Here is a 15623-nt window from a genome sequence, read left to right as displayed (position 1 = left end):
GCCCTTCCGGTTCCGGGTAAAGGCGGGCAAGGCTTAAGGTTGTGGAAGATGGCGGTGTCAGCAGGAGCGTCCGGGTGGAGCGGCCGAAGGCTGGCGTGCGCCTCCCTGCGCTCGTACTTCGGTCTCTTTTTGCTGCTGGGCTTGGCGCCTCGTCCAGGCGCCGCCACAACGCACTGGGTTGTCACCGAAGACGGCAAGATCCAACAGCAGGTGAGAGGGAGGGTTTGGGGGCTTTCCCCCCCCCCCAGGTCGACGCAAAGAAGGTCCCTGTGAAAACATTTCGCCCTTTCTCCCGTTCTTCTCGGGCCGGTGGGAACAGCCGAGGACTGCGCCGTCTTCTAGGCTAGGAAAAGCCTGAGCTGGGGCAGCTTCCCCTCGACAGTTGCCAGGTAGGTAGGTAGGTAGGTAGGTAGGTGGCTATGTAGGGAAGGGCTTGCCCACTTCAGGAGGACGGTTGAGGCGAGAGTTCCGAGCCGAAAGTTTTTCTCCCCTCGCGAGTCGAAATACCCTTAGAGCAGAGGTCTCCAACATTGACGATTTTAAGCCTGGCGGACTTCAACTCCCAGAATTCCCAGCTTTGCTAGTTGGGGAAATCTCTCAATTTCGCTGGCTGGGGAATTCTGGGAGTTGAAGTCCGCCAGGCTTTAGAGTTGCCGAGGTTTGGAAACCCCTGCCCTGGAGGGTATATTTTCTCTACACCCCCCCCCCTCTTTTTTAAATTCTCGAAAGAAAGAAAGCTTGCCTAGTTTTTCTGTGAACAGTTTGGCTGGATCCATCAAAGCAGGCAGTCCCCAGTTTCCTCCCATGGGCCAGAGTGAATTCACAAGGAAGGCAGGATGGCATCAAACGGGCATCTCTTCTCCTGCGTGTGGTTGTCCTAGCCCCTAATGCGTGAAGGTTTTGTTTGGCTATTGAGATACAAGTAACTCTTATTGAGACAGGAGTGAAAACACAGAGCTTCCCCCTTTTTTTTCCCCCGTGGTTTTTTTGGGGGGCGGGGGTAGTAAAATGCAAAAAAGATAGAATATTAAGTTTTCTGTATTATTTTAGAAAACTCTTGAATCCTTAATAATTTGCTGCTTTTATGTGTGCCATTGTCTACTTATAATTATTTGATTTCTTTCAATTGTTTTCCCATTATTCCATCTTGAGGTAATGGCTAAAGCTAAATATTTTTCCCTATTATGTGCTTGGTACCCACAACTGCCATTCAAGTCACCTAAGAACACTTTTGCAGACTTTTTCTATCTTTCTTTGCTGAATTAGACTACTTAATTGCAAGTGCAAATCCTTAGTAATTGCAAGCTAACATTGAAAGGGAGGGGGAAACCATCTAGCAATACAGTTGCATCTCTGGAAATTTTACTGCTTGCTTCTTATGCATTTTTATCATTACTTTGCTTAATAGTTTTATTCTTTTAAAGCCTTAATCAAAACACTATTTTTTTTACATGAAAAGACAATTCTGACAGGGGAGTGTAAATTAAACATTTACTATATTCTCAGCTGTTCTCCATTTTAATGACAAATTATCCAGGGGGGAAACTACATTCTTCAACATAAAGTTTACATCTCTCATTTTCCTGCCTATATATGGCAGTGAGAAGCTGTTGGTGGAGAATAAAGTTTCAAATGCTGCTTTCTGTTCTCATTGCAGTGAACCAGATGCTTATGTAATCTAATACAAGCATGACATCTCTTTGCAAAAGCCATTCTAATTCATTTTTTTTTAAAAAAAAACATCTAGGTTCAAGAATAATTTCTATCTGATAAACTAATTAGATTGAACACTGTATTTTCTCAGATTTCCTTTGACTGTTTCATTCAGATGATTCAATGAGCAGCATTGTCAGCTTTACCTTTGCCCCTTTCATTCCATTTGCTATTTAGTGCCAGTAAAATTCAGTAAAAGATGGAGATTCTTAACAAAGTTTCAGGAGTTTTGCCATGCAGGGACAGAACACTCTGGTGTTTACTGTTATGAATGCACAAAATCAGATTGCTTTGTCATTTTTAAAATAAATTTAATCAATAATAGTGCAGATAATAACCATCAAATGGCATTTGGTCCTTAACAAGTAATGATCTATAACATATTATTTATTCCCTAATGTCCTCGTATCTTTTTGTCATACTGCACATGCGTTATATGGCTTTTTAAAAGTAATTGAGAAATGTATGTAGAATAGTCTTGCTATGGGTCAATCCTGTGACCAATAGCTATGAAAATTTATGAAATTTCTTAATATAGGAAGCTTTGAAGATAATTCTATATTTTATTTTTCTTCCATGTTTCTATTCTCTTGCTGTCACCTGGGGGTTTTTGTGCCTTAGCTCAGATTCAATAATATAAAAGAACCAACGAAAAATATTTCAGTTCCTATATTAGGAGGTATAAATTAGCTGTTGAGTTAATAGAGCTACAGCTGATGATCTAATTCATATCCCCTATTCGGTAGCTCAAACCTGAAGAAAAAATTGCATTTTAAAAAATGTTGCCTTAATTAATCAGTTTGTGTTGTAGAGAATACAAGGGACAGAGTATTTTAATCCAGATCACTGAATATTGTTTTCGACTTTTCTTTTTACAGTGAAATACACTGATCATTATGGAGAAATCTGCCTCTTCTGAAATTTTTAAAATTGCATTTCATTAAGCAATTACTAGATGATATATAAATGCTGATACGCATGGATAAATCTATTTTATTGATGCAGATAACTAGACATGTGATATAAAAACTAATGTCATTACAGCTTTTTCTTCATTTTTCCCATGTTTAGTGTTTGGCAGCAGAAGGGACCATTATTATCCAAGAAAGAGTGTTCATATCTAGGTTTTGCTTTGTGGTGTTTGTGAGCATTAAGGGGCTTGTGGACATTTGGGGGATTTATCACCTGTTCCCTATTCAGATAAATTTAATTTTAAATGAAATTTATAATTGTGCTGCAAAGGATTCCCCATATAACTTTATTTATTTCCAGCAATACCCCTACAGGCATTAGAAGGCAGTAACATTAGTGGGTGGTAGCATTTTGTTGTTTTCTTTGTAATGTGTTCACATTCGACATTGACCTCAACACCTAGTAACTATACAGTGGTTCCTCTGCTTAAGAACTTAATTCATTCCCTGACCAGGTTCTTAAATAGAAACATTCTTAAGTAGAAGCAATTTTTCCCATAGGAATCAATGTAAAAGAAAATAATGCGTGCAAACCCATTAGGAAAGAAATAAAAGCTCTGAATTTGGGTGGGGGGAGGAGGAGGAAGAGGAGGATTGTCGCTTCCAAAGGAAGAAGGTGAGGGGAATAAAAAAAAATCCAAAACTTTAAGGCTTAAAAAAAAAAGGGACTATGAGGTAGCGAGGAGGAACATGCGCCTCCAATATACCCGGCGCGAGGCTGCCTCCCATATACTGCGCCAGAGAGAGAAACCCAGGTGGGCGAGAGGAGGGAACCTCCACTGCTTTGACCAAAAGGCAGCGGTGGCGGCGGCGGCTGCTATCTGCTGCCTCTTCCTTCCCATGCTGAAGGGCTCCTCTCTCCTCTCGCTCGTTCATTTTGTAGCCGGCACCTTTCCTTCACTGTGGTGACTCCTCAGTTTAGGAGAAGCCGAGTTGATCTGGCCGGGTGAAGCGCCCCCTTTTGCCTTTCCACGTTCCTTATGACGCTCCGGGAGGCAACCTCGCGCCAGGTGTAGGGGAGATAGCGGGAGGGAATCACCACAGCAAAGTGGTTTATTCCCTTCCCAAGCGCTCAGAGAAAGGAAAATGCTCCGTTCGCTCTGGGCTGCCAAAGCCTCATTAAGTGCCACCAAAAGGCTCCTCTGGCAGCCCAGAAAATCCCGAGGTGCCCGGGATTAAAAGGGGAACGGCAGGAAACTGGCCTGGCCTTTGTGCCGCTCTCAAATTTCCTGGGAAATTTTTCCGAGCTCAGGTTCTTAAGTAGAAAATGGTTCTTAAGTAGAGGGAGAAAAAATCTTGAACACCCAGTTCTTATCTAGAAAAGTTCTTAAATAGAGGCGCCACTGTACGTATATTGTCTTTATAATGATATGCTATTAATTGGAGATATGAAGGGAACATTTCATGCAAAGATGGCCATAATAAAGGACCAAAATTTATTTATTTTTATTTAGTTATTAGATTTGTATGCCACCCTTCTCCGTAGACTCGGAGGTAAAATGGTAGGGACCTAACAGAAACAGAAGAGATTAAGAAGAGGTGACAAAATTACATAGAACAACTATACAAGAATGAATTTAACATCCATTATAACCATAATGGGATGGTCACGGACCTTGAGCCAGACATTCTGGAATGTGATATCAAATGGACTTTAGGAGGCCTGAGCCACAACAAAGCTAGTGGCATTCCAGCTGAGCTATTCAAAATATTGAAAAATGATGCAGTAAAAGTGCTACACTCAATTTGCCAGCAAATTTGGAAAATTCGACAGTGGCCACAGGATTGGGAAAGGGTTAAGATTAGGGTTAATTCCAAAGAAAGGCAATGCCAAAGAATGTTCAAACTATTACACCATTGCACTCATTTCACATGCTAGCAAAATTATGTTCAAAATCAAGCTAGGCTCCAGCAGAATGTGGACCAAGAACTACCAGAAGTACAGGCAGGATTTTGAAGAGGCAGAGGAACTAGAGTTTAAATTGCCAATTTACACTGGATCATGGAGAAAGCTAGGGAGTTCCAGAAAAGCATATACTTCTGCTTCATTGACTATACTAAAGCCTTTTATTGTATGAGTCACAACAAATTATGGGAAGTTCTTAAAGAGATGGGAGTACCAGACCATCTTATTTGTCTTGACAAACCTATATGCAAGAAACAACAGTGAGAACTGGACACTGATTGTTCAAAATTAAGAAAGTAGTTTGGTAAGGCTGTATACAGTCACCCTGCCTATTTAACTTATATGCAGTGCACATTATGAGAAAGGCAGGGCTAGATGAATCACAAATTGGAATTAAGATTGCCAGGAGAAATAACCAATGACCTCAGATATGCAGATGATACCATTCTAATGGCAGAAAATGAAGAGGAACTAAAGAGTCTCTTGGTGTGGAAGAAGATGGAGAATGCAAAAGTTGGCTTGAAACTCAACATTAAGAAAACTAAGATCATGGCATCCGGCTCTCTCAATTCCTGGCAAATAAATGGGGAAGAAATGGAGGTAGTGATAGAATTTATTTTCCTGGGCTACAAGATCACTGCAGATGGGGACTATAGCCAAGAAATTAACATACTTGCTCATGGGGGAGAAAGCTATGGCAAATCTAGACATACTAAAAAGCAGGGATCACCTTGCCAACAAACGTGTATAGTCAATGCTGTGGTTTCCCCAGTTACAATATATGGCTATGAAAGGTTGCCCATAAGGAAGGCTGAGCGCCAAAGAATTGAGGCCTTTCAACTATAGTGCTGAAGAAGACTCCTGCAAGTTTGTTGGACTGCAAGGCGATCAAATCGGTCAGTCCTAGAGGAGATCAACCCTACTGCTTTTTAGAAGGCCAGATCCTGAAGATGAAACTCAAATACTGTGCCCACCAAATGAGAAGGAAGGACTCGCTGGAGAAGAGCCTAATGCTGGGAATGATTGTGAGCAAAAGAAGAAGGGGACGACAGAGTAGGCTGGATGGAGTCACTGAAGCAGTCGGTGTGAGCTTAAATGGACTCCGGGGGATGGTAGAGGACAGGAAGGCCTGGAGGAATGTTGTGCATGGGGTTACAATGAGTGGGACACAACTTTGTGACTAACAGCAACAAATGGTATTATATTCTTATAGCATTTAATTTTTAATTAATTCTTTATATTGATATAATATTTTCTTATGATCTTCCATCCAAATAGTAACAGGTCTCACCTTGTTGAGTTTTATCAAAGCCAGACAAAGTCATAGGGAACAGTTTTGCCCATTGTTGCATTCAGTTTGTAAATGGACAGACTTTCCCCTTGCAGCCATTTTCTTTCAGCACCCAAAATTATTTATACAAACAATTCTGTATAAAATTATTATTTTTCATCTATCTAAACTAGGTGTTTTTCTTATGTTCCTTTTATGTTTTCTTTTTTATTTTAGATGATAAATTTTTGATTGTTGCTGTTCCTTTTCTTTTTAAAAAATGTTTTTTTTTACACCACAGCTTTTCTTAATATAATCTTTCTGTTGATTAGTGAACTAATTTCCAAAATTCTCACCAAAAGCCATGATTGCTCATTAATTCTGAAACTCAGAAACTTGGATAGACAAAATATATTTCATTATACATAATAGGTAGCATGTGTAAACTAGGAAAGTTTAAATATTTTAAAAATTGATGATTGAACATAGAAAGCCAGAACTTTTACCAGTGACCAGTTAGGTCCCACAGAGTGGGCCTTCTCCGGGTCCTGTCAACTAAACAATGTCATTTGGTGGGACCCAGGGCAAGAGCCTTCTCTGTGGCGACGCCGGCCCTCTGGAACCAGCTCCCCCCAGAGATCAGAATTGCCCCAGACTCCTCGCCTTTCTTAAGCTCCTTAAAACCCACCTCTTTCGTCAGGCATGGGAGAATTGAGATATCCCTTTCCACCTAGGCCTATACAATTTATGCATGGTATGTTTGTATGTATGTTTGGTTTTTAATAAGGGTTTTTAGTTATTTTAAATATTACATTTGTTATATGCTGTTTTTATTATTGTTGTTAGCCGCCCCAAGTCTACGGAGAGGGGCGGCATACAAATCAAATCAAATAAATAAATAAATAAATAAATAAACTTTAATTGATATTTTGGTCACAGCTTTCCTACTTGCGTATCAGCAATTCCAATTATTGTTCTTATGTTTCCAAATTTGTTACCTTCCAGTGAAGAGAGTTTTTGCTGACATAGAACAAAAGTATCCAAACATTTGTTTTAAGAAAATGCAAATATGCCACAAATTCTATTAATTTTAACTTGAAAAATAATTAATTCAAACTGCAATGCATTTTAAAAAAATAAACACTTCAGTGGAATTGAGGTAAAAACTGGAGAGGATCCGATTTGGAAACATGAAGATGGAAGAGAATATTCAAAAATTGTCAACCTGGATCTAGGTCAAAGATAACCAGAAGGGCCCAAATGAATACCAAAGAGCCAGAGAACCTTGGTATGGCTTTTCCTGACCACTGGATTGAAACTTCAATGCTGTACAGCTATTTTAAATTGTAGCTCTTGAGAAATTTCAGTTCTTTAGGAACCCTGGTAAGGAAAAACATAATCATCAGTCTCTTCCACAATAAGTATAGTGTTGGCAGACTCTGTTGGCTTCAAGTTCTTAATGCCAGCCCAGAGGGTTGGCATTTTATTTTGTACTTGACCAGGAAGTATTAGGATCAGAGGCTGGCTGGAGTTGAGGAAAAAGCTTGTGAAACCGTTCTTCAGAAGGTTAAGGTCTGCTTAAGCTTTTCCAAGAAGCACGGCTAAAATAGTTTATTGCAAATTTCAAAGGAACATATGTTGGTGACATAAGATTGGCTTCCCTCAGGAGATGTTTGCAAGCAGCATTTACGGATCAGATTGTATACTGTCCTCAGAACCAACAGTACAAGTCATTTTTCCTGCATAGAGTGTTTTTGTTCTTTGTTTTTTTAAGAATTACTTTTGATTTAGAGAGAATTAAGACTTCACAAGGTTTGCCAGAGTTTACCTGAAACTTGTCTTGACAAAAATAAAAACATATTTCAACCTACTTCTTTTTTAAACTTCTCTTCTGAAATCTTTATCCTAGAACAGAAGCAGCTGCAAGGCACACACTCACACGTCTCATTTATTTATCCAGACAAGAGGCAGGAAATAGCTGTGCGAAAGAAGATTTCCTCTTCAGTTTGCAAGACATTTATCCTGCTTGGATTCAACAAGCTCAACGGCCTTAGATTTTATCTTTCTAAACTTACAGTCTCTGGTTTCTCTGAAAATAATGAGAAACTATATAAGATATGGGAAATGCTTTCCTACTTTCATTTGTCTATGAATAAGGGATTAGTCAGATAGGCCAGGTGAATAGATGACAGTTTTCTGGTCATGGAAGACCTGAATTAGGCAATTCAAAAAATATTATTGGAATGCTATATATTTTTCTAAGATTAATTTTATCTGCATTTACTTTATATAATAACTCAAGATGACAACATATATAGCGCTGCTGCTTCCTGTTATATTCCCACAAGAACAAGCCAGTGAGATGACCAAGTCTTAGGCTTCCATGCCTAAGGTAGAAAAAGAGCTCACAAGACCTAGTTTCAGGAACATAATAACATGCTGAAGGCAGGATGATACTCTCAGGAAAACAAAAAAACAAAAAAATTTAACTATAGTTTGAATGACATGTTGGGAAAGCAATGCTTGAGTGTTTTTATATATATATTAGAATATTAATAATGTTAAGATAAGGATTAACTTTAAAATGTGTCCTTAGAGCTATGCTAGGCATTCGGCAATTTATAGTTTTAATTATGATTAGATATTTTCTGAAAACCAGTTAAAATTTCTTTAAACATAAAATTAGGAGGATGATCTTCAAAAAGACACAAATTGTCTCTTAGTAGTGAGATTTATATTTGCATCTTCCGATGACCTTTTCCAGAATCAGGATTGGAGAAATTACTGTTAATAATTCAAATTATTCAAATGATTTATTATTTTATATTGCTTATTTGTTTTATTGTACACTATCAAAAGAGATGTAATATGGGCAATGATATAAATTTAAATAAACGTCAATGGTAAATGGTATTGTAATTTTTATTGAAATGTTGTGAACCACCCCCAGTCCACGGAGAGGAGCAGCATATAAGTCCAATTAATAAATAATAAATAAATAAATATTATTAAAACAATAATATTGTTAAAATTTATTTTTAGAGTTGACCAAAATAATACAATTTTTTTTTATGATCTAAACTCCTCATAACATAATCATTAAATAAAATTTTACAAAAAGGGGTGGGATAGATGAATCAAAGAAAGTCTGAATATTATGCAAAACATAAATCATGAGTTTTTGGCAGTTCACTCAGAAGGTGGATTTTATAAATTGAGTACAATCGTTTTTTAAATGTTCCTTATGGACACGGTGAGTTACTCATGTCTGTTGTATTTAAAGAAAGTGGAGATGATTGGATTTCTACTAGGTAGAGATAGATAGGGAATGAATCTAGTTTTCCTATTATAGAAGTAATCACAACTTTTGTAAATTATAATTCAATAATAATATTTTAACTTTAGTGGGAAATTAGCTGAAATCTCCTCATTTTACCTTGTATTGAAAGTTACCTAAGAAGAAAATACTGATGTCACTGCTATGGTTTTGTTAGCTAATGATTCTGTTTTTATGCGGATCCTAAATTCCTTAAAAGTAATATTGCAATATACAGTCATACCTCGTCTTACAAACCTAATTGGTTCCAGGGGGAGGTTCGTAAGACGAAAGGTTCGTAAGACGAAACATTGTTTCCCATAGGAAACAATGTAAAGTCAATTAATCCGTGCAACCAAAAAAAACCCCCGCAAAAAAACCGCTGTCACCTTTTAAAACACCCTGGGGGCTTTTCAGCGACCTCCCGAACGCCGAACGCCAAACCCGAACTTCCGGGTTCAGCGTTCGGGAGGCCGCCGAGAAGCCCCCAGCCTGTTTTAAAAGGTGACAGCCGGGCGGCAGGGCTTCCCAGCAGCCTCCGAACGCCGAATGCGGAAGTTCGGGTTTAGCATTCGGCTTCGGGAGGCTGCTGGGAAGCCGCGCGGCTGTTTTAAAAGATGACAGCCGGGCTGGGGGGCTTCCCAGCAACCTCCCGAACCCGGAAGTTCGGCAAAAGTTCGGGGTTCGGGAGGTTGCTGGGAAGTCCCCCAGCCCGGCTGTGACCTTTTAAAACAGCCGCGTGGCTTCCCAACAGCCTCCGAACGCCAAACGCGGAAGTTCGGGTTTGGCGTTCGGCTTCGGGAAGCTGCTGGGAAGCCACCCGGCTGTTTTAAAAGGTCACAGCCGGGCTGGGAGACTTCCCAGCAACCTCCTGAACCCGGAAGTTCGGCAAAAGTTCGGGGTTCGGGAGGCTTCTGGGAAGCCCCCCAGCCCGGCTGTCACCTTTTAAAACAGCCGGGCGGCTTCCCAGCAGCTTCACGAAGCCGAACGCCAAACCCGAACTTTTGCGTTCGGTGTTCAGAGGCTGCTGGGAAGCCTCGCGGCTGTTTTAAAAGGTGACAGCCGGGCTGGGGGGTTTCCCAGCAACCTCCCGAACCCGGAAGTTCGGCAAAAGTTCGGCGTTCGGAGGCTGCTGGGAAGCCCCCCAGCCCGGCTGTCACCTTTTAAAACAGCCGCGAGGCTTCCCAGCAGCCTCCGAAGGTTCAGAAAAAATTTGCCTCTTCTTACGAACTTTTTTCGTGTTACAAACGCCAAACCCAAACTTCCGGGTTCGGCGTTCGGAGGCTGCTGGGAAGCCCCGCCGCCCGGCTGTCACCTTTTAAAACAGCCGGGGGCTTCTCAGCAGCCTCCCGAACACCGAACCCGGAAGTTCGGGTTTGGCGTTTGTAACACGAAAAAAGTTCGTAAGAAGAGGCAAATTTTTTCTGAACCCCGGGTTCGTATCTCGAGTTGTTCGTAAGATGAGGGGTTCGTATCTTGAGGTACCACTGTATAGTTCTTTTTGAAAAATGTTGCTTATTGGCACAGGTTTTGAATTTCAGTGAATATAATATCTAATATCCATTGACAGTTATCAACAGTATCTTAAGCTAAGCTACTGCTATTTAATCCAACATTTTCTCTTTGGAAAAGAAATCATATTTTCTTATATGATTTATAATATGTAAATTGGATTGAAAGTAAGGATGATATGGATAAAATTCTGAAGAGACTGTAAAATATTTAATACAAAAGAAAATCTAGAAAAGAAGTTACATGAAATGTATGCCTCTTTAGTTCTACAAATATATAGATTTGAGAATGATTGTTGAGTTAGCTCAGTGATCGTCAAATAGTGGGGGCGCCCCCCTAGGGGGGCGCAGAGCAATGCCAGGGGTACATGATTCCGGGGAATGTGCTTTTTTTGCTGCAGGGAGTAGGACATGCACTCTATCTGACACTTTTACTAGTACTTCTGTTGTGTTGTATCCAGGGCAGCCCATTCTAAAAGAAAACATCTTGCGAGTTCAATCAAACTTCTTGAACTTGTGACATGTTTTCTTTTAGAACAGACTGCCCTGGACACAATGCCGAGGAATGCGACAGAGGTAGCAATACAAGGGTCAGGTAGGACGCATGTCTCACAGTGGGGTGCAATTTGGGGAGTGACAGATCGGGTAGGGCAGGCTACAAGACGCACGTCCTACATGGGACTTGTAGCTCCATCACATTCCTCATGTTGTGTCCACTGACCCTCCTTGGCCTACAGCTCTCGGGTTGGAGTGGTGAAATGTCTAGGAAAAACTTTCCTAGAGGCGGCATAACAGAAAATAATAGAGAAGCACTGGGTTAGCTGAAAGTGCTGATAACTACTTGAAGCACAGACTAATTTCCCTCCCTAGTGCTCTGGAAATCTCCAATTCCTTGTTCCAAAGCAGAATTATTATTTTCTCATACTTTTCTCCCTTAGCTATATTATCTATCATGTTAAGGTGACTCTGTTTCTTCATATGAACAGTTTATTTTCATGAAATGCTTCCTTTTCTAAATATGCATCACCAAAAGATCCTATTTCTTCAGGACCTTGGTCAGCTCACTTGTTAAAAAAGCAATAGGAAGGCACTGCAAATACTCCCTTGACTTAAATTTAACCCACGTGGGTTGTTCCTTTGTTATCAAAGCATGTTCTCATGTGTGTTTTGACTTTAAAATAATTATGTTATTTTATTTTTGTTTCCTTGCTTCCTTTTAGGTTTCATTCTACTTCCACATTCACCTGTTTATTGGTTTTTAATCTATTCATGTCATTGGTCCTCCATGTACATAGTCACTGTAGAACTAACTTAATTACTGCTTTTTATTTAAAAAACCCTCTTGGGATGAAAACTTTTCTTCACTTTTCCATTCTGTTGCGTAAAAAAACACTGTTCTGTTCCTGAAGTGTTAACAGCTTGGCCAAAACACTGTATTTTAATTGTAAATGCAGAATTTGCAGAATTTTTAATGGTATTTTAAATAAAAGTCAGAAATTAGATGCCTCTGAAATTAGACTTTTCTATCAAGTGTATCCATTAATTTTTCCTAAACGTTTAATTTTTCGCACAATTAAAACTTTTGAATCCTTTGTAATGTTTCTTTTTTGTTTTCAATGGAACTTATTCTGGGAGAGCCTTTGCCTGCGTAGACTCGTTGCTCCAGAGATTGCAGGTTGTGAGTTCCTCCTGGTGAAGTTGGACTTAGGGGCTCAGGTGGGCTTGTTGCTCATGTACCTGCCTCCCAGCTGCGTGTCAACAGCCCTACCTGTGCTGCTCGAGGAGGTAGCTGGGCTGGCGGTGGGGTTCCCCAGATTTATTGTCTTGTGGGAACCCCACCTACCGTCGCTCGGTGAAACCTCTGGGCTAGCACAGGAATTCATGGCCACTATGACACCCATGGACCTGACTCAAGTAGTACAGGGTCTGACTCACGAGGGAGGGCACACACCCGACATGGTATTCCTCTCTGAGCAATTGAGTGATGGTCTGAGACTAAGGGGCTTAGAAGTGTTGCATTTGTCACGGTCAGACCATTTTCTACTGCGGCTCGACTTCCTGGCTCCAATCCTTCCCCGCAGGGAGGCAGAACCGAGTAGGTGGTTCCGCCCCAGACGCATGATGGACCCAGAGGGCTTTCAAAGGGCGCTTGGGGTTATTCCAGATGCACTCGTCCACAGTTCGTCAGAGTCTCTTGCTGAGGCCTGGAACAAGGCTGCAGCAGAGGCTCTTGACTGGATTGCGCCGTTGCGACCTCTCCGTGGCATTAGACCCCTTAGAGCTCCATGGTTCAACGAGGAGCTCCGGGAGTTGAAACGCCAGAAGAGATGTCTAGAGAAGCGATGGGGGAAGAGGAAGTCCGAATCCGATCGAACACTTGTAAGAGCTCATATTAAGACTTACAAAGTGGCGCTCAAAACGGCAAGATGCGTGTATCATGCTGCCTTGATTGCATCAGCAGAATCTCACCCGGCCGCTCTGTTTAGGGTGACCCGCTCCCTTCCTAACTAGGGGGGAGTTGGGGAGCCCTTTCAGAGTAGTGCCAAGGATGTTAACACATTTTTCACTGATAAAGTCGCTCGGATCCAAGCAGACCTCGACTCCGATTGGATAACGGAGTCGACTGACGAGTCAGTCGAGGTGACTGGAGCTCGTACATGTCCATCTGTCTGGGAAGAGTTTGATCTGGTGACACCTGATGAAGTGGACAAGGCCATTGGAGCTGTGAATTACACCACCTGCTTACTGGATCCGTGTCCCTCCTGGCTGGTCTCGGCCAGGAGGGAGGTGACACAGAACTGGGTCCAGGAGATTGTCAACGCTTATTTGGGGAGGGGGTCCTTTCCGGCTCCCTACAAGGAGGCACTTGTGCGCCCCCTCCTCAAGAAGCCTTTCCTGGACCCAGCCATTCTTAACAACTATCGTCCAGTGTCGTTTGGCGGGACCCAGGGGAAGAGCCTCCTCTGTGGCAGCCCTGAGCTCCCCCCGGAGATTAGAATTGCCCCCACCCTCCTTGCCTTTTGTAAACTCCTGAAAACCCACCTCTGCCGTCAGGCATGGGGGAATTGAGACATCTCCTCCAGGCCTATGCAGTTTATGCATGGTATGTTTGTGTGTATGTCTTGCTTTTAATAAGGGATTTTAGTTACTTTTAAATATTAGATTTGTTGTATATTGTTTCATTATTGTTGTGAGCCGCTCCGAGTCTACGGTGAGGGGTGGCATACAAATCTAATAAATTATTATTATTATTATTATTATTATTATTATTATTATTATTATTGATTATTTATAATAAAGATTCTTAAAATTAAAAAAAATTAAATTAAAAAAACCTAACTTTTTCTATCTATAGTGCATTCAAATAAGAATTTAGCCTTTCTGCTGACATTTGAAACTGTCTCTTCAGAGCCAACTGAGCTAGTACAGTTTCGTTTCTGAACAAATACTTTTGTTCCAGTCATTGATCAGAAACACATACAGTAATACCTCATGATACAAACTTAATTGGTGCAAGCAGGAGGTCCGTAAGACGAAAGGTTCGTAAGACGAAACATTGTTTCCCATAGGAAACAATGTAAAGTCTATTAATCCGTGCAACAACAAAAAAAAAAACCCCAAAAAAAACGCTGCCGCCCGGCTGTCACCTTTTAAAACAGCCGGGGGGGTGGGGGGGCAGCAGCTGCCACAGCCGCCGGCTTCCCCGCCGCTCGCCCACCCAGGATGCTGACCTGCTGCCTCGCGGAGAAGCCGGGCAAGAGCGATCTTCTGCCCGCCATGGGCGAGCGGCGGGGAGTCGCCCATGGCCGGCAGAAGATCGCTCTTGCCCGGCTTCACCGCGAGGCAGCAGGTCAGCAAGAGCGATCTTCTGCCAGCCATTGGCGACTCCCCGCCGCTCGCCCATGGCCGGCAGAAGATCGCTCTTGCCCGGCTTCCCCGCGAGGTTTCCCCAAAGCCGCCGCCCGCTGGCTGCGAGCGCTCTGCCAGGCGGCCAAGAAGCATTCAGGGCGAAGTGACGTGGAGGAATGGGGAGCTGAAACCGGGCGGTTTCAGCTTTCCATCCCTTCACGTCACTTCGCCGCTAAATCGTGTGGCAGCAAACATGCTTTGGGGTTTTGGCTGGGGGGGAGGGAGTTAGGAAGGTCCTACTTCTCCCCCCAGCCAAAACCCCAAAGCCTGTTTACTGCCACATGGTTTAGCCAGGACAGGAGCGAAGTTTGGGTTTGGCGTTGGGCTTCGGGAGATGGCTGGGAAGACGCGCGGCTCTTTGGGAGGGGCTGTCGGGACAAGGAGCGAGGGGGCTGCGAAGGGGCGCGCGCAGCAGAGCTCCGGCGGAGGAGCCGCGCACAAAGGCTGAGGCGAGGCTGAGCAGGAGGCGAAGCCAACCAGCGAGGCGGTGGGCTGGGAGCCGCAGGCGAAAGGAGCTCGGGCATTGTTCTCCGGACCCCGCCCGCAGCCTGGAGAGGGAAAGAGCCGCCGCGGGGCTGAGCGGGCGGGGTCCGGAGAACAATGCCTGGCGCCGCGCTCCGATGCCCGAGCTCCTTTCGCCTGCGGCTCCCAGCCCACCGCCTCGCTGGTTGGCTTCTCCTCCTGCTCAGCCTTGCCTCGGCCTTTGTGCGCGGCTTGTCCCGACAGGCCCCCACCCCAGCACTTTGAATCCCGCCGCTTCTGCTGGATACGGGCGGTGGGTGGGACAGGCGGCGCGGAAGCCAGGGGCTGTGGCAGCTCGCCCCGCCCACCGCCCGTATCCAGCAGAAGCGGCAGGATTCAAAGTGCTGGGATGGGGGTGTCCCGACAGTCCCCATCCCAGCACTTTGAATCCAGCAGCTTCTGCTGAAGACGGGCGGCGCGGAAGCCAGGGGCTGTGGCAGCTCGCCCCGCCCACCGCCCGTATCCAGCAGAAGCGGCAGGATTCAAAGTGCTGGGATGGGGGTGT

The 15623-nt window shown here is 43.1% G+C and overlaps 1 protein-coding gene across 1 annotated transcript in view; it reads left to right on the top strand.

The window, feature by feature from the left end:
• The window catches only part of TTC17 (tetratricopeptide repeat domain 17), a 56032-nt gene continuing 40409 nt past the window's right edge, over positions 1-15623 (top strand). Inside the window, exon 1 of the mRNA XM_070760735.1 lies at positions 1-210. Within this exon, the coding sequence (XP_070616836.1) occupies positions 49-210 (162 nt within the window). The 5' untranslated portion in view covers positions 1-48. The remainder of the gene's footprint in view (positions 211-15623) is intronic.

This window comes from Erythrolamprus reginae, chromosome 1, assembly GCF_031021105.1.
Source record: "Erythrolamprus reginae isolate rEryReg1 chromosome 1, rEryReg1.hap1, whole genome shotgun sequence".
In the NCBI taxonomy this organism is placed as follows: Eukaryota; Metazoa; Chordata; class Lepidosauria; order Squamata; family Dipsadidae; genus Erythrolamprus; species Erythrolamprus reginae.
Note: the sequence above shows the minus strand (reverse complement) of the source record. Positions and strands in the feature narration are given on the sequence as shown.